The sequence below is a fragment of the Delphinus delphis genome, chromosome 9 (assembly GCF_949987515.2).
Source record: "Delphinus delphis chromosome 9, mDelDel1.2, whole genome shotgun sequence".
Lineage (NCBI taxonomy): Eukaryota > Metazoa > Chordata > Mammalia > Artiodactyla > Delphinidae > Delphinus > Delphinus delphis.
Genome location: NC_082691.1, coordinates 3,625,759 through 3,644,382, shown reverse-complemented (window position 1 = coordinate 3,644,382; position 18,624 = coordinate 3,625,759). Strand labels below are relative to the sequence as shown.

General features: G+C 35.1%; 1 protein-coding gene and 1 pseudogene across 1 annotated transcript in view; both read right to left on the bottom strand.

Annotated features, from left to right (window-relative positions):
- SPMIP7 (sperm microtubule inner protein 7) overlaps positions 1 to 18,624 on the bottom strand; it is a 56,891-nt gene that overhangs the window by 29,214 nt on the left and 9,053 nt on the right. Inside the window, exons 3-5 of the mRNA XM_060019770.1 lie at positions 3,582 to 3,658; positions 1,019 to 1,157; positions 112 to 179 (exon numbers count right to left, since the gene is read on the bottom strand). Coding sequence (XP_059875753.1) covers positions 112 to 179; positions 1,019 to 1,157; positions 3,582 to 3,658 — 284 coding nt within the window. The remainder of the gene's footprint in view (positions 1 to 111; positions 180 to 1,018; positions 1,158 to 3,581; positions 3,659 to 18,624) is intronic.
- Positions 15,222 to 15,721, bottom strand: LOC132430844 (aspartyl/asparaginyl beta-hydroxylase-like; annotated as a pseudogene).

Below are 18,624 nucleotides of genomic sequence, written 5' to 3'. Positions count from 1 at the left end.
ATGCTCTCCGGAGGACATGCCCCTCACCCATGGGCTAGAGCCTCTGATTCTTATGATAAATATGTGACGGCAAAAGGTCTACTGATGAGAACATTAGGAGATAAAACTTACAAATTGACTGGTTTGACTGGTGCCAAGAAAGATCTTGTTTGAAATCTGTCCCATAGTCCACCAACCATCTAAAATCACCATCAAAATGAATGACAAGTATTTAACCAAGTTAGTGTAATTTCTAGTATTTAAGTTCCAATTACTGTAATCTCTAGTATATATGTTCTAAGTTACTGTAATTTCTAGTATACAAGCTTCAGTCCTCTCGTATCACAGGCAAGAGCCCCAGTCACCCAATGGAAAGCACTTCCCGAGCACCCTTAGTCACTCCGGGGGTTGCTCCAGAGCCACTCCTGATCTCTGCTCTGCTTGCAGACCCTCAGGGTCAGTTTGTTTTCTCACAGCTGGAATCTGCCTCGTTAGCCACCTCCTTTGGGCTGAAGCCCTTGTGAAAGGTCTGGTTTGGATTTTCAACCCAAGACTGTGCTTTCTTGGCTCCCCCTTAGCCCATGCTCCACAGCCCCAGGCTAGTCTCCCCCACCCAGAGCTGTCATCTTAGACCATCTTCTCACCAGGAAGGACTTTGGATACAAGTATAATTCAACACTAAACAATATGTAATAAAAGACCAATTTTCACAAGGTATAAAAATATTTTAAAGGAGTTGAGAGATTCTTAAAAATAGTTATAGGAATCCAGACACATTTTTGGTCCTTTAATTGGTTTTAATTTCTGTGCACAAATCCTGTGCTGAGATTTCATATTAAAACTGTATTTTTCCTCTCTAATTATCATTTTTCTCTGTAAAAGCTGAAGTTTTTCAAGATACTGTGGGCTTCTTAACCTGTAGTTCACAAACCTCTTAGGAGTCCATGTTTAGAACTGTATTTCAATATAATTGATTTCCTTTTTAGTTTTGTGTACTTTGATGTATTAAAAAACTTCATTATGAGAGGTGATCACTGACCTGAGTTATTGCTGGCAATCCTTCATATCTTTTCAGTGTAAAACACTGTGAGATAGGGTCAGCAGCTTTTTCCACTGTTGTTTCTTCTGGATCAAGTTTTGGTGGTAGCATCTTGTCCCAAGGAACCATTTCATAAGCCCTATGAAATTATTAAATAATACATTTTATGAAAAATACATATTCAGTTGGCATAGTTCTTAACAGTAGCATATTCTGTGGTAGGAAGAATTCTAAATTGCCCCCAAGATTCCTGCCCCTGGCGTACATACTGTATGTAGTCACCTCCCCTCAAGTGTGGGCAGAGCAAATGTGTATGGTAGGGTATCACGCCTATGATAGTTTATATGGCAACTTTATATGGCAAAAAGGGATTGTGCACAGATAATTAAGGTCCCTAATCAGTTGAATTTGAGTTACTCAAAAAAAAAAATAAATAAAAGGCAGATTATCCTAAGTGGTTCTGACCTAAACAGGTGACCCCTAAAAAGAAGCAAGAAAACAGCAGCAGACACACTTCAGTTATCCTTAAACAAATCCTGAGAGTCCTAGAGCTGCGCTGAGCTGAATTCTGCCAACAATCCGAAGGATCCTGGGAGACTGGGACTCAGCTGCTGCTGACATCTTGATTCCAGCCTGAGAAACCCTGAGCATTGAACTCAGTGGGCACTTGCCAGCACTTCTGTCTTATGCAAACGTGAGCTACCAAATGGGCATGGTGTAAAGCTGCCATATTGTGGTAATCTGTTACACAGCACTAGAAAACGAATGCATACACGGATATGCATCTCACTAGAAAACGAATGCATACACGGATATGCATCTCACTAGAAAACGAATGCATACACGGATATGCATCTTACACTTTACTGAAAAAAAATGCATTTGAGCTTTGCAGCAGGGCAAGAAGAACATTAATTTATAAATAAATAAGCTATGGCTTAGAAAACTGAATTTGTTTGCTTAAGGTCACTCAGCCACTGATGGTCGAAGTTAGACCTCTGATCTTGATTACCTGCCACCGAGGAGTCAGTAACATTCACATGATGTTCACCCCCCTGCCCCCTAAAGCACTTTCTTAGTTTGCCACCCAAGCACTAGGTCTCTGCATTTCCTCCCCCCAACCCCCCATTGGTTCCCTCCTCTCAGTCCCTTGTGCTGGCACCACCCCCCTTTTTCTCCTCTTTCTTGATGTACAGATGCCAGGACTCAAGCTCTGTTCTCCTCTGGCTCATCCAGTGCTGGTGTTTGACATCACTGCCCATAAGCCATGACACCCAGACTTGCTCCTCCAGCCCAGACCTCTCCCCCAGACTGCAGACCCACAGACCCCATTGCCTACTTGACGCATCCACATGGATGTCTAATGAGCATCTTTATATTCAGCACATCTAAAACTGGCCTCTGATCTTTCCCTCCAAACCTGCTCCACCGGCCTTCATCTTGATAAGTGATGGCTTCAGTCCATCCAGCTGCAGAGCCCTAAACCTTGGAATCATTCTCCATGCCTCTTTCTTTCAGGCTCACAATCTCCAGTCTGGAAACTGTGTTGACTCTGCTCTCAAAATGTATCCAGAGGCCAGCAACTGTTACAACTTCCTACCACACTCCTCCAAAACGCCATTATCTCTGACCTAGATGACAGCAGCAACCTTCTGCCTGGTCTCCCAGCTTCTCCCCTCACCCGGTCCACTTTGAACCCAGCAGCCACCATGACTACTTTGACACACAAGTCTGATCTGGCCACTTCACTGCTAACACCCTACTGTTTACAGTCTCTGCAAGTGCCCAGCAAGATCTGGTTCCTGGGTACTCCCTGACCTCTTCTTTTGCTACCCCTCTCTTACTGCACTGTAGACCCCTGGCCTTTGCTCTTCCTTGACACCTCAATCACACTTCTGACACAGGGCTTTTGCTCTACGTTCCCTTTGACTGGGAAGTAGTCAATCCAGATATCTGCACATCACTCACTTCCAAGTTCCTGCTCAAATCTCATTGCTCAAGGAGGCCTACCCAGACCTCCTAGTTATTCTGGAAGCCTGTTACTCCACACAGGACACTCTTGATATTCTTATCCTGTTCTATTTTTTCTCTGCTATTTTTTCATTGACTCATCACCTTCTAAGATATGATCTATTTATTTATTACGTTTGTGGCTTATCGTCCGTCTCCCTTTAGAGTGAGTGCTCATTGGAGGAGTCTTTTATTCACTGGTGAATCTCACAGCCTAGGGCATGGACACATAAAGATACTTTATATGATTTTCAACTGAGTAAAAAAGTTCTTCAAACTTCTCTGCTCTCATTTTCTATGATGCTGGACATCCTTATCTCGTCCTCTCTCTCTGAGCCTTTCCTTTCTGTTTTGGTTTTATTTTTCTATTAAATACAGGTTTTCTTCCTTTAACTGTTTATTTTAGCAATCAATGTAAGTAAGTAAAGAATTGTGTCTGATAGTCTTTGAATTCCTCACAGGATCCAGGATATTGTGGACACAAAGGAGATGTGTTATTAAAGAAAAAAGAAATACATTCTTAAATCAAATTCTACTCAGGAAAAATGCTTACTTTTGTGTAGAGGACTTGTAAAATGAGTCTTTTGCATTATATTTCTTGTTTGATTGTAAAAGTGGTTCTCCATCATCCTAGAAGGGGTGAATAATAAGTTTAAAAAGATAAGATGTAAATGAAAATTGCTAATGTTTTATATTCACCATGCTTTCTTTTTCTCTCATTCTGCATCTTGGATCCACCAGATTTAATGCTTTCCCACTTTCCTCTATTGTCTTGGAAATTTACATTTTGTGTGTGTGTGTGTGTGTGTGTGTGTGTGTGTGTGTATACTCCTACTAATTAAATTAAAACTTACAAATATATGTTATTCTACTCATTTCTGATTTTTGGCTTAATAATTTTTTTAAGATTGAAATGTATGTAATTAATTTTAGACCTTTCTTGTTTTCTAATATATACACAAAAGACTATTTTTTTCTTCTTAGCAGAGTTTTAACTCCTTTATACAAAATTTGATATGTTTCATTTTCAAATTTATCATTCAGTTTAAAACATTTTCTAATTTCTCCTGTGATTTCTTCTTTGACCCATGGATTATTTAGAATTGTGGTGTTTAATTTAAAAATATTTGATGCTTTCCTAGACATCTTGTAGTTATTTATTTTTAATTTAACTCTGTGGTGGTTTGAGAACATATATAGTAAATTACAGTCACTGATTTTTGAATGCTAAACAAATCTTGCAATCCTGGAATAATCCCCACTTAGTTGTGATGTATCATCCTTTTTATATATTACCAAATTCAATTTAGTAAAATTTTGCTAAGGATTTTTTTGTCTGTTCATATCAGACTAATTTTTGTTGTAACATCTTTTTCATATTTTGGTGACAGGCTTCTTTTGTCCTCAAATATATTATTTGGGTAAAATGATATTATTTCTTCCTTAAATATCTGATCTTCTCATTAGTAAAACTACCTAGCCCTGGAGTTTTTTCTGTAGAAAGTGTTTTAATAATCAATTAAACTATTTAATAGGTATAGGGCTCCTCAGACTTTCTTATTATGTCAGTTTTGTTGTGTTTTCAAGGAATTTTCTCATCTTAGCTAAGTTGCCAGATTGACTGGCATAAAGTTGTTTATCATATCCTTTATTAAAAAAATAAACTGTATTCAGGTATAATATACTGCAATGAACTAAATTCGATAAATGCATACAACTTGATGAGATATTATAGCTGTGTATATCCATGAAAACACAACAGACAAGATTCAGAGCATTTATATTTTGCAGAAGTATTTCTCATGCCCCTTTGCACCCATATCTCCCCCTGTTCCCAGGCCAGGGCAACAAATGATCTGCTTTTTGTCACTCTATATTGGTTTGTATTTTTAGAGGTTTATTTAAATAGAATCAGTTGGTATGTAATATTTTGTTTCTGGCTACTTTCATTCAGTATAATGATTTTGAGATTCATTCATGTTGTTGCATGTATCAGTAGATTTTTATTGCTGAATACTATTCCATTGTATGACTATGCCACAATTTGTTCATACTTTCATATGCATGTGAACATTTGTTTCCACATTTTGGCAATTATGAATAAAGCTGCTTTGATTATTTATGTTCAAGTCATTGTGTGGACATACATTTAAATTTGTCTTGGGTAAATATCTAGGAGTAGAATGGCTGGGACACTTGATAGGTGTGTGTTTAACTTCTAAACAGTGTTAAAGAGTTTCCAAAGTATCTGTAATGTTTCACAATCCCACCAGCAGTGTGTGAGAGTTCCAGTGTTCTGGATCCTTGTCAACACCTGGAATTTTCAGTCTTTTAAATTTTAGCCATTGTGGGGATATACTGTTTTTCACTAATGACTCAGCATGTTGAACATCTTTTCATGTATTTTTTAGCCATTCTTATTTTTTTTGTGACGTGTCTGTTCAGATCTTTTGTTCATTTTTCACTTGGGTTGTTCGTCTTGTTATTGACTGATTTTAAGAGGTTTTTATACATTATAGATACAAATCCTTTATCATATATGTGATTGTGAATATTTTCCCATTGTGTAACTTGCTGTTTCATTTTCTTAACAATGCATTTTGAAAATCTAAATATTTAAAAATTTTACAATCTTAATTTTATATTGAGGCCTATTATCCATTTTAAGGTTAATTTTTTGTATATGTTAATATAGTAAAACTTGATTTTTTTCCCCATAGGATATGCAGTTGTTTTAGTAATATATTAAGACTTCCCTTTCTTCACTAAAATGCCTTGGCACATTAAAAAAATCAAATGGCAATATATTAGGTGGCTCCACTTCTGGACTCTCTTTTATGTTCTGTTAATCTGTATCTATCATTTTCCCTTTTGTACTGATTATTGTAACTTTATAGTAAGACTTGAAATCAGGTGGCATAAATCCTCCAAGTTTATTCTTCTTATTCAAAATTGATTTAGTTATTTTAGGTTTCCGTTTTATATTGATTTTATAATCAGCTTGCCAATTTCTTCAAAAGTGTCTCTTAAGATTTTGATGGAGTTTGCGTTGAAAGTATCTATAGATCAACTGGGGAAGCATTAACATATTAACAATAATAAGTCTTTCAGTCCATAAACCTGGTTTGCTTTCCATTTATTTAGGTCTTCTTTAATTGATTTCATTCATCAATGTACTCTAGTTGTCAGTGAAGAAAATGTGCATGTGTTTCACTAAATTCTATGTTGATTTTGGCCCTATTGTAAACAGAATCTTTTGAAATTTCATTTTCCAATTGTTGCCTTCTGATATGCACAAATACAATTGGTTTTTGTATATTAACAATAAACTTATGCCTTTAATAAATTCAACTATTACTTTTAGTAGTTGTTTTGAAGATTCCTGAGGATTTTCTATAAATATTAGGTCATCTCTATGTAAAGATAGATTTGTTTCTTCCTTTCCAATATTTATGATTTCTACATCTCTTCCTTACCCTGCTGCAATAGCCATTACCTCCATTGGATGGAAAATAAAAGTGGTAAGAGCAGGCATTTTTGTCTTGTTCCTGATTTTAGAGAAAGAAAATTGTCTTTCATCATTACTTTAGCCTTAGTTCATCACAGATGGCTAAATATCAGGTTGAGGAAGTCCCCTCATAAATCTAATTTGCTGAGAGTTTTTATTACAAATGAATATTGATTCTTCCCTTCTTCCTAAGAATAGTCTTGGTTATTTCTGATTCTTTGGTTTCTGCATCCATTTTATAAAGAAATTTTCAATTTCCACAAATACACAGATAGGATATTGATTGAAATTACATGGAAACTGTAAATCAACTTAGAAAGGTCTAAAAAAACTTTAAATGTTGAGCCTTCCAATCCAGATAATAGTATATTTCTCTATCTATTTGGGTATTTTAAAATTTCTCTCAATACACGTACTTGTTTTGCCACAGGGTTCTTGAATATGTTTTGTTAGATTTATTACTCAATAGTTAATAATTTTGATGCAATTTTAAATGATAGCTTAAACTTTTAAAAAATGTTCTGCTTCTCACTGATATTTAGAATACAATTAATGATTTTATAATAATATTTACTTCTAGAAAACTTACTACACTCATTTTTTAATTTCAGTAAGTTAACTGCAGATTTAATTGGATTTTTAACATGCATAATCATATTATCAAGAATAATAGATTTGTTTAACACTTTCTAAGTTTTATACTATTTTTATGTTTCTTTGATTTGGCTGGCTAGGAACTCCAATGTGTAGAGTTCAAATATTGTTTGATTTACCTTTTCATAGATATCTATTGTTAATTTGAGGATAATTTTCAGTTCTTTTCATCAAACTTTTTTCTTTTTTTGCCTATGTTTAGATGAGTATATGACTTTTCTACTGTGATACAGTTAGTTATGTTTACCAATTTCCTAAAGTTAAGCAAATTTTACATTTCTGGGGTAGACTTAACTTTATCATAACTTAACTTTAGTAACCACGTGCTATATTGCTAGACCCTAAACATGTATGTGCATCTTCAGTCTTTACCTGATACCTTTCATTACTGATTTCTACCTTAATTCATTTGCAATCAGAGCGTATTCTGCGTATAATTTCAATTCTCTTAATTTATTGATTTATTTTATGTCCCAGAATACAATTTACCTTGGTGAACCCTCTGTGTGAATTGACAAGAATTCCTATTCTGCTGTTGTTGTGTGGACTATACCAAGTAGGTCAAGTCAGTCAATAATGTTTTTTTATATCTTCTTTTTATATCTTCTTTATCTTCACTTTTTTTTTCTGTCTACCTTTTCTATCAGTTACTAAGAATGGAGTGTTTAAATCTCTGATAGTGATTGTGGATCTGCTTTTCAGTTCCATCAGTTTTTGCTTCATGTATTTGAGTTGTGTTACTAGGTCATTTTATAAATTGACCTTCTTTATCATCATGGAATATCTATCTGGTAAAATTTCTTTTTCTGAAATCTACTTCGTTTGATATTATTACAGATATTTCTGTTTTCTTTAACTCGTTTTTGTGCAGTATATATTTTCCCATCTTAAACTTTTATCTATTTCTATTTAACATGGTTTTCTTGTAGCCAGAGTAAAGTTGGGTATTAATTTTTTTAATCCAAATAAAAATTGCTGACTTTAAATTTAATTATATATAGTTAGAGTCAATATAACAATTGACATAATTTGGTTTAAATCTAGCTTTAAAATCTAGCTTTATTTACTATTTGTTTCACCTCCTTTTCCTTTTGCATTACTTTGTTTTGGATTAGTTAAGGTAATTTTTTTCCTCTTTACAATTTAATTTTATCTCTGCCTATTAGCTTTCTTTCTTTCTCTCTTTCCTTCCTTCCTTCCTTTCTGTGTGTCTCTCTCTCTTTCTTTCTTTTATCATGGTCACTCTAGGATTTACAATACATGTCTTTAATTCTAGGGTTTACAGTATATTACACCATTTCACAAATGGTGTAAAAATTACAACAGCATATCCCCTGACATTTCATCCTGACATTCCCTGGGTTACTGTTATACAGTTTACTCCTACATATGCTATAACCTCTAACTACTTGTAATGGTTATTTCTTTCTTTTCTTTTCTTTTTTTTTTTTTTTTTTTTTTTTTGCTGTACGCGGGCCTCTCACTGTTGTGGCCTCTCTCATTGTGGAGCACAGGCTCCGGATGCGCAGGCTCTGGATGCGCAGGCTCCAGTCGCGCAGGCTCAGCGGCCATGGCTCACGGGCCCAGCCGCTTCGCGGCATGTGGGATCTTCCCGGACCGGGGCACAAACCCGTGTCCCCTGCATTGGCAGGCAGACTCTCAACCACTGCGCCACCAGGGAAGCCCTGTAATGGTTGTTTCTTTAACAGTCAGTATACTTTAACTTAAAAACAAAACATAGTATTTTATTTTTACCCACATATTTACCATTTCTGTTGATCTCAAATCCATTTCATTGTGGAAATTCAAATTTCCATATACTTTAGTTTTTTCTATCTAAAGAACTTCCTTTATGTCTGCTAGCAATGAATTTTCTCAGCTTGGTTTTTCTGAAAATGTCCTTGTGTGTTTTGCCTTTATTTTTGAAATGTGTTATTTCTGGTTAAAGTATTCAGAGTTGATTTTTTAAAAATTTAAAATGTGTTTTCATTTTATTCTGGCTTGCACAGATTCTGACAAAAAACCTACTGTCAGTTTTACATGTGTTCCTCTGTACATAATTTTTTTTCTCTAACTATTTTAGGATTTTCTCTTTATCACTGTTTTTCCACAATGTGGTTGATGTGCATGGTTTTATTTATCTTTACTCAGCTTGGCATCTGCTGAATTTTTGGGATGTGAAGATTCATAATTTTCTTCAGTTAGGAACAATTTGGGCCATTATTTCCCAAAATATTTTTTCCCACTCTCCTTTTTATCCTGGAATTCCAATTACATGTATGTTAGACTGCTCGACACTGTCCCACAGCTGACTCATGCTTTATTTGTTAATTTTCTCTCTGTATTTCATGTTCAAGTTTCTACTGCTATGTCTTTAATTTCACTGACCTTTTATTCTGCAGTGTCTAATCTGTTCTTGAAGCTATCCATTTATCTTTCATTTTAGACATGGTGTTTTTCTCTACAAGTCCTTCTGAGTCTCGTTTGTATGGCCCATTTTCCACATCATCATAGTGTGGTCTCCTCTACATCCTGAATGTAGGGAACACATTTGTAATAGCTGCTTGAACATATCCCTGTCTGCTTGTTTCTTCATGTCTGTCACTTCTGTGTCTGGCATTACTGACTTACTTTTGCTCCTGACTATGGGTAATATTTTTCTTCTCCTTTGCATAAAAATTAATTTTTAATTGAGTTTTGCTTATTTTGGATGTTAGTTCATTGGTTACTAGAACTTATTTTAATACTTAAATAGTGTTAGATTCTGTTCCAGCACAAAGTTCAGTACTTGAAATCAGTTGGGTGCTTTTGAGGGTTGCTTTTAAGCTTTGTTTATTAAAGTCCAGAGGAAGCTTTAGAGTAGGGCTAACTAAGCCTGACTTCAGAGGTGACATCCTTCTGAAGCGTCCACCTGACATCCCATGAACTAAAAAGTTTCTTCCTTCTACTTTGTGGGGACATGGACATCCCCTGCCTGTTTGAGCTTCAGAAAATGATCATGCCAGTTCTTTACAATAGGTGTTTCCTCAGCTTTGGTAGTTTCTCCTTAAGGAGGCACAGATCATTGCTCAAAGATCTGCTCATTCTCTTTCCCAGATCTCCAGAGCCCCCTTGCTGTAGCTCCCTCCCCCCTGGTATCCTACTCTGCAAATTATGCTTGACTTGCCCCTCACCCCCAGAACATCAATCCCTGTCTCCTCAACTGCATGAAAGTGTGAAGCTTTGTATGGATTTCCCTTCCCTGGACTGTGGTTTAGAAACTGTCTCCGGGTAGTAAGCCAGTATGATTGTGGAGTTCACAATGTTCTTCCTTCCTCAGAGAGCTTAGTACTTCACTGCCTCTTGTCTAGTGTCTGGAAGCCATTATTTCTCAAAATTTGTTCAGTTTTCTACATTATTAAGGCAGGATAGTTGAGTGCATGTTACTCCATCTCCTGTACTTCTTTAATTTCTTCTGTTATCTTTTTTCTCGCTTTGTACTATTGTTGTTTTCCTTTGCTGTCCATTTTCTAGCATTTTGAGAACGGATTTTCATTCATCAAGAAAGGTGCTACTGGTGTTTAGTGGGGAGAAGCCAGGAATGCTGCTAATCATCCTACACTGCACAAAATCTCTCCCACAACAAAGAATTATCCAGCCCAAAATGTTATTGCGCCAAAGTTGAGAAACCCTGGTTTAACATATTATTTCCATTCTATCATTTAGTTTTTCTTCAGGTACTCCAATTATACATATATTCTTTCTTCTTTGCTTATCTTTGCTTATCTTCCTTTTCAACCATTTTCACTCAGATATTTTTAACTAATTCTTCATTCTTCTTCTCTTGGATGTCTTCCTGCCTTTCTTCAAAGTCCTCCATTAAATTTTTATTTTAATTAAATCTTATTTTATTTTAGTTTCCTTGGGCATCATGAAATTAGGTCTTAATTTTGAAATGAATTTTCTTTCACTTGTTTCACCTAAAATTTTATTTGTAAATCTTTGAATTTCTTTAGGCAGGCAATTTTCATATTCTCAAATGCTTGCCTGAAAATATATAACAAACTTCAGAGTGTTATATTACAATATTTTTTAAAGTTGATTTGGGGAGGAATTTTCTTCACTAAGGTATTTTGATTCTTGTTTTCTGTTTTATTACAGTTTTCTTTAATTAATTCTGTGAATTTTGTGTGGTTTAATATTTGTAGTTCAGTGGTACCCTCTTCTGTCAGTGTAGCAAAGTACAGTTTCTTTAATAAAGTTTTTTCCTTATCTTAGTTGACTGTTACCAGAGGGGTTGTAAAATCTCCAATTAAATAATTCTTTTTGCCTTTCAGGATCTTAAATTTTCCTCTTTTCCTTCTTTTTTTTTCTTTTAACCTTCTTCTCCTACACAATCAATTCCTTTCAGAAACTGCCATCTCAGATCACATGTTCTTTTAACTCCTTCTCTGTAGACTTAGACTTTGACATTATCTATATTTTTAGTCCTAGACTTTGTCTATTTATCCACAGTTTTGACCAATTTTAAGCTGGCTTCTTTCTACCATGTAATTTTTCCAAAGCTGTCCTTATTTACCAAAAAAAGGGTTTCTGTTGAGATGTTGAGACATGACTTGTTAGGATTTTCTGTTTTCTTTTCTTTTGAACTTGCAGTAATTTGAAATTTAGAATTTCTCTGCCTTCTAGTTATGGTGATGGTAAGGCTTTTATATACTGTCATTTGTCTTGTTCTGCACTGTTTTTGAGGCTATGTGGGGATTCACAGTTTTATGAGGTCAGCATTATATTTGGCTTCCCCAAAGTTATATATTTTTGTTCTTCTTGATTGACAGTGGCAGATATTTATCAATTGTTTATCAATGAACCAACTTGTGGCCTTGGTGTTCTTTTAAAATATATGTTTGTTTTCTCTTTTCTTATTTCTCATTTTATCTTTATTATATCCTCCATTCAACTTAAAAAACTATTATTTTTTCTCATTTTGAGATGGATGCTTGCTTAGTTCTTAAATTTTCAGGTTTTCTTCTGTTATAACATATTCATTTAAGATTATTTAAAAAAAGATTATATATTTTCCTCCAGGCACTGTTATAGTTGCATTCCCACACGTTGCTACAATAATTCTATTTTATTTTTTTATTTTATTATTTTTAGTGATAATTTTTGTTTTTATCCCTTAGAAGTGTGTATACAAGGAGACTAAAAGTAAATGAGCACCAACAGTTACAATTCCAGATCCCTTCCTTTTTTAGAATTAGCAGTAGTCAAATTAATATGAAGAACCTGGAGGAGGCCAGGTAGCAGAAAAATATATAAATTATTGGCCTAAATATCTTGACAAGCTATGTAAGTATTAGAAAATCACTTATTTCTCTCTGGGTTTGTTTCTTCATCTGTTAAATGAAACTTCAGAATTGTATGATTCTTACTGAAATAGTTATAGATGAAATTATATGATGCCTGGTATTTTCTTTAAAATAACTGAGTGAGTTTAGGATTGGAGTATAGATTATATAAAACTGGCCAAATAATAACTGCTGAAACTGTATGATGGGTACATAGGAGCTCTTTACATTATGGCCTCTACCTTTGTATATGTTTGAAATTTCCCATAAATTTTAAAATTAATAATATTTTAAGAAGAAACAGATGATTCTTTGCCTCTCATTTTCACAAATTTTACTGCAAGAGGCAAGTACTATCTGGGATCGACACACAAAACCAAGATCACAGGCAACATCTTCAAAATGTTAAAAAGAATAAACTATGTTTAATCTGAACAGAGTCGATAATCTTCATATTGGATGTGTACTATTTTTAAAAACTGATGGTCTTGATTTCTTTTTCACAGATCATGAGAACCAGTCCATCCTGACCGCATAAGTGATTTTTTTCTTCTTCTCTGGTTTGTGGTGTACTGACAATGTAAGCTGTAGTTCTGATCTATTATTTGGTTTCTGTTTGACAGTGGAGAATCTGGAGCAGGAAAGACTGTGAACACAGAGGAGCGTGTCATCTAGTACTTTGCAACAATTGCAGTTACTGGAGAGAAGAAGGATGAAAGTGGCAAAGTGCATGTGGGTCTGATTGGTGTGTCCAAATCAAGACTGTCAGAGTGCTCAGGAAGCCCAGATGTGAGGACTGCTCTTGCCCTTGCAGGGAACTCTGGAAGATCAAATCATCAATGCCAATCCCCTGCTGGAGGCCTTTGGCAATGCCAAGACAGTGAAGAATGACAACTCCTCTCGCTTTGTGAGCCTCTGGATCACAGAGGGTTTTCTCAGGGCTTAAATGCCCCAAAAGGCATGTATGAGTTATTATTCAATCTCTTCTTACTCGTGCACTTCCAGTTTTGTATGTAATGTCATCTTTTTCACTTGCAAGGGTAAATTCATCAGGTTCCACTTAGGTACCACAGGGAAATTGGCTTCTGACCTGATCCAAGTCCCTTCTGCCATGTCTGTATCTCCTGTAGTCTGGGGATGATTTGTAACTTGCCCTCTCTCTAGGTTTTCTTCGAAGCTGGCCTGCTGGGTCTTCAGTCAGGGACCCTCACTGGCTCCAGGCTGGTGCCAACCATGGCGGAATCACTTCTGGCCTTTCCTTTCCTGGAGGTGCACTCCTCCCATGATCGATTTTATTTTTTAAATTGAAGTACAGTTGATGTACAACATTATATAATCTACGGCTGTACAATACAGTGACTCACAAGTTTTAAAGGTTATACTCCATTTATAGTTATTGTAAGATATTGGCTATATTCCTTGTGTTGTACAACATTTTATTATTCAGTTCAAGATATTTTCTAGTTTCCTTTATGATTTCTTCTTTGGCCCATCACTCATTCATAAATACATTTTTATATTTCCAAATGCATGATTTTCTAAGGTGTTTTGACCTGTCATAATAGTCTTGTGGGCAAAGAATATACTTTGTATGACTTAAAACATTTGAAATATTTTTAGACTTGTTTTATGGCATAGTATTTGGTAATTTTTGTAAATGGTCCTTGCAAAAAGATTTATTTTTGTATGTCTATTAGGTTGAGTTGTTAATTGTGCTGTTTTATTCTACTATATCTAGTTCCAGTATATCTATATGTACTATATTCCCCAGTATCCCGTTGTCCTGTTGATTGGCACACAGTTTATGATGATTCCTATCAGCCTGAGTCATTAGCAAATATTTCAGTGCCTTTGCAGATAAAAATCCATGTTTAGCATAGAGGTCACCCAAATAAACCTAACATTGTTAGTGTTATGCACTACGAACAAATATGAAATCTTTGACAAAACAATTTCTGCTACATCAATATAATTTCTACATCTTTTCTGAAGATTACACATAAACATGGGTAAGAATAAGAGCTGTGTGAGAGATGGAGCAAACAAGCAAATAAAACCAATGGATCTACTGTCAAAAATGAGGCATGTAGAAATGTAAAATCACATCAATTTTTTATTTCTAAAAAGTATTCTAAATTACAATTGACTACAATTCATTTAAAATGTTTTAGATTATGAGCTTTTCAGCAATTTACAAGATTTGTCACAATTACCTGTTTCCTGTGGGCAATGTATTGATAAAGTTGGTGAGTGATGTGTGGATAAGATTGGTCCTCCTCTAGTTTTACGGGCAAAGATTCTGAAATCTGTCATTTCCTATTGTTCTTCTTCAAGAAGGTAACTAAATATTTCCTAGCAGGGTCTGAATTTATGTCTCCCATTTTCTGGTGGTTCATATTATTGCTCATCATCATCTTGGTTTATCATGTCATTGGTATCATGGCACAGTCTTTCATTGGAATCTGGATTTTTCTCAAATTTTTCTCATTTTCTGGTTGTTCATGTTATTGTTCATCATCATCTTGTTTTATCATGTCATTGGTATCATGGCACAGTCTTTCATTGGAATCTGGATTTTTCTCTTCCACTTCCTGATTAGTCTTGTAAGCTGCCACTTCTATGTTATGTAGCTTCAATTTATTTATGAAATGTTTTAGTTTCCAGGTCCTCAAATTTATCATCTACATAATTTCCTAATAAATATTCATTTTCTAGTAGCTATTCTTCTGCTGGTGCGTCTTCTATCTCTGTTCTCTGAATGTTTTGTGTGTACTATTTCATAAAGAAGTGATTAAATTTGATCTTTGACTTCATCTCTAGTGCTCTTGGAATCTGATTCAATGGGAACCTCTACTAATAAATCTAGATATTTCCTAGTTTCTTCTGACAAGACTAATAACATTGAAGGAGATCTCTCTTTATGTCCTGATACTTTAGCATCATTCACATTAAGATCCTCCATCACCAACAATATCATGTTTCAATTTCCTAGAATTTCATGTTCAACAAGACCTAACAAAAGATAACAACTGATGCCCAGATTCTAAACAATGCAATTACCATAAACAATGTGAAGAAATAACTTTCAAAAATCTCCTTCTTTCCATTTTTGTGTCTTCTGTGCTTTGTCTGTTTTTTGAGACTCTTGCTGCCATTTTTGTTGGTGCTGGGGCTGACACCAGCAGCTGCTGCTGCTGCTGTCATGATTGGCTTACTAATAATTAATCCTTAATGTACAGCAGAATATGTGAGGGGATGCCGCAGGGAACTCCATAAATAAACAGTAGTGGATATGATAATTGTGTCTTCACATGTTGCTTCTCTCCTATTCTCTTACACATCTAGAATTCCAAATAAACATATGTTTTTCTTTTTCACTGTATTCTCTATGATTTTTACTCTCCCTTTGGTATTTTCCATCTTTTTGTAAATTTGTGCATCATCAAGAGTATTTTCCTCTTTTTTATCTACAGTTCTCCAATTCTCTCTTTAACTGTGTCTAATCTGCTACAGCTCCCATCTACCTTATTCTTTGCTTACTGTATTTTTCAGTTCTGGTACTACATTTTTCTCATTTTTCTAATTTTGCATTTTCTAATTTCTAACTTATTTACAAAAATTTCGAGCTTAATCTTTTTTTTCTTTTTGAACATTTTATGCATATTTCCAATGTCTAGAATCAATTTTTGTCTCTTTGTTTTCTCTCATTTCTGCTGATTCTCATTCACAGTGTCCTTTCTCTTTATGCGTTTGGTTACTGCTGATTATGTGTTAAACATTATATTTTAAAAGTTATTGACAGAAATAATTTGAGGCTTAGTAATTAATATACTATCATCCTCCAAAGAAGTTTTATTTGTATGTCTGGATTCTGGGAATGATAGCAATCTAGGATCACCTTAATACCAGTCCAAGACTTGGTTTTCTCTTTTATTGTGAAGCAGCTGTAGTCTGTTCAAGGCTTTTTACTATTGATCTACCCTTACTTCTAAGGTGAAAGCCTTCAGGTGTAGTGGGTGGTTTTCAAAGACCAATTCTAATTTTTGGTGTTTTATACCCACGAGGCTAGGAAATGTTCAGTTAAAGTTTAGTTTCCCTTTCCAGAACAGCAAATTGCTGTAAGGCTGAAGTGACCCTAAGTGATAGCTTAAATTTTAGAGTTTCTACCCTCTCATTGGCCCAGTAATTTCTCTCCACCTTATTAGCTTTTTTATATTAAAAAAAGGTTAATCCAGTTGTTTTTCCATTGGAAGTACTGTCCAATGTTACTTAGTTCCCACTACTGGTAGTAAAATATCAAGATTTTGTCATAAAAGTCTAAGCTTATTTTAAATTTAAATAAGTATGCTCTATAAGCTTTTGCAGGACAAGCACAAACTTCAGAATTCTAATTCTACAATATATAGCTAAGTAAAGCATGTAGCCTTGCCATAAATTTGTAGCCTTAGATGGGAAAAAAAAGGCATTAATGCCTTCAATTTCTTATAATGTTCCCTTTCATTTGCTTTCACAGGACTTACCAGAAGGAGCAATAGACTCTTTGAAGAGTCTGGAGATGGAATAAGTGAAACTAACAAATTTTCTTTACCCTTGTAAACAAATTCTGCCTTTTATCTGAATTTAGAATAGCTCAAAACAGGTCAAATCTCCCTCATTTCTAATGCTTTAATTTTCTTATAGAGAAAAATGCATAGACAAAGAAAGACATGAAGCCCTGGCATGGGTGGATGGCATCTTGAGTAAAGGAGGCATTGGTGACATTTATTTTGAATGACCTTTTTATTCCATGGCCATATACCCTAGTACATGATTTGTGGGAGGTATGCTCCATTCCTCTTTGTGGTAAAATTAGAAAAGGCAAAGGGAGAGGTGGGGAAAGAGGGAAAAGAAGAAATCAATCTGTATCTCTAAGTACAGATAATTTATCAGGCAGATCAACTTTAGGAAGGAGTACATACAAGAGTAACAGAAATGGAAATTGACTCCTTGAAAGCATCCATATCTTTACTGCTAATAGGCATGGGTTTATTTTTGGAGTGATGAAAGAGTTCTAAAATTAGATGTGGCAATGGTTGTACAATTCAGTGAATATCCTAAAAAAATGAAGAAAAAAACCCCACTGAATTGAACACTTTAAGTGGGCAAACTTTATGGTGTGTAAAACATACCTCAGTAAAGCTGTTTTTTTTTTTTAATCCCTTGTCATATCTATGTATTCCTTGGGGAGTCTTCAAGTAATTTAAATACCATGGGTTTAGAATCTATTAATCCATATAGGATGATTCAGACATATATCTAGGTTTAAAGTTTGTGGTCAAAAGTCAGTTGCTTAACATCACAGGACTTCAGATTTCTCAAATAATATGGGGATAACAACACTGTCTTGTCCAGAAGCAGGGACTCAAACACAATTTTTGTTCAATTAATACATGGTAGGAGTGCTCTAGGTGAAGTGTAGGATACAACAAGGAAAACACACCAGTGGGAATGTGGTTTCAGCTGAAATCTAGCTTTATTCTGTTTCTTCAAGGAAGTCAGTCATTGGCCAAAGCCTGAGTGGTCAATGTGGGAGGGTGCAGTGTCCAGCTGGCAGCTGGCAGACATTTAGTGGCTATTGCCTACTGCCACTGGGGAGGGTGCACTTGCCAGTAGAGGGGCCTGTGTTGGGCACTACCATCATCTACTACTCATTCTTCTTCCATAGTACTGTTCTGTTGTAGGGATGCACAGACATGCATAATATACAATAACTGTGAACTTCTACATAGTGCCTGGCCCATAAGGAGTACTTTATAAATGGTAGCTATTTTTTTTAAACTTTTTATTTTATATTTGGAGTATAGTTGATTGGCAATGTTGTGTTAGCTTCAGATGTACAGCAAAGTGATTCAGTTATACATATACATGTACCTATTCTTTATCAAATTCTTTTCCCATTTAGGTTGTAACATAATACTGAGCAGAGTTCCCTGTGCTATACAGTAGGTCCTTATTGGTTATCTATTTTAAATATAGCAGTGTGTACATGTCAATCCCAAACTTCCTAACTATTCTTCCCACCCCCCACCCTTCCCCTCTGGTAACCATAAGTTTGTTCTCTAAGTCTG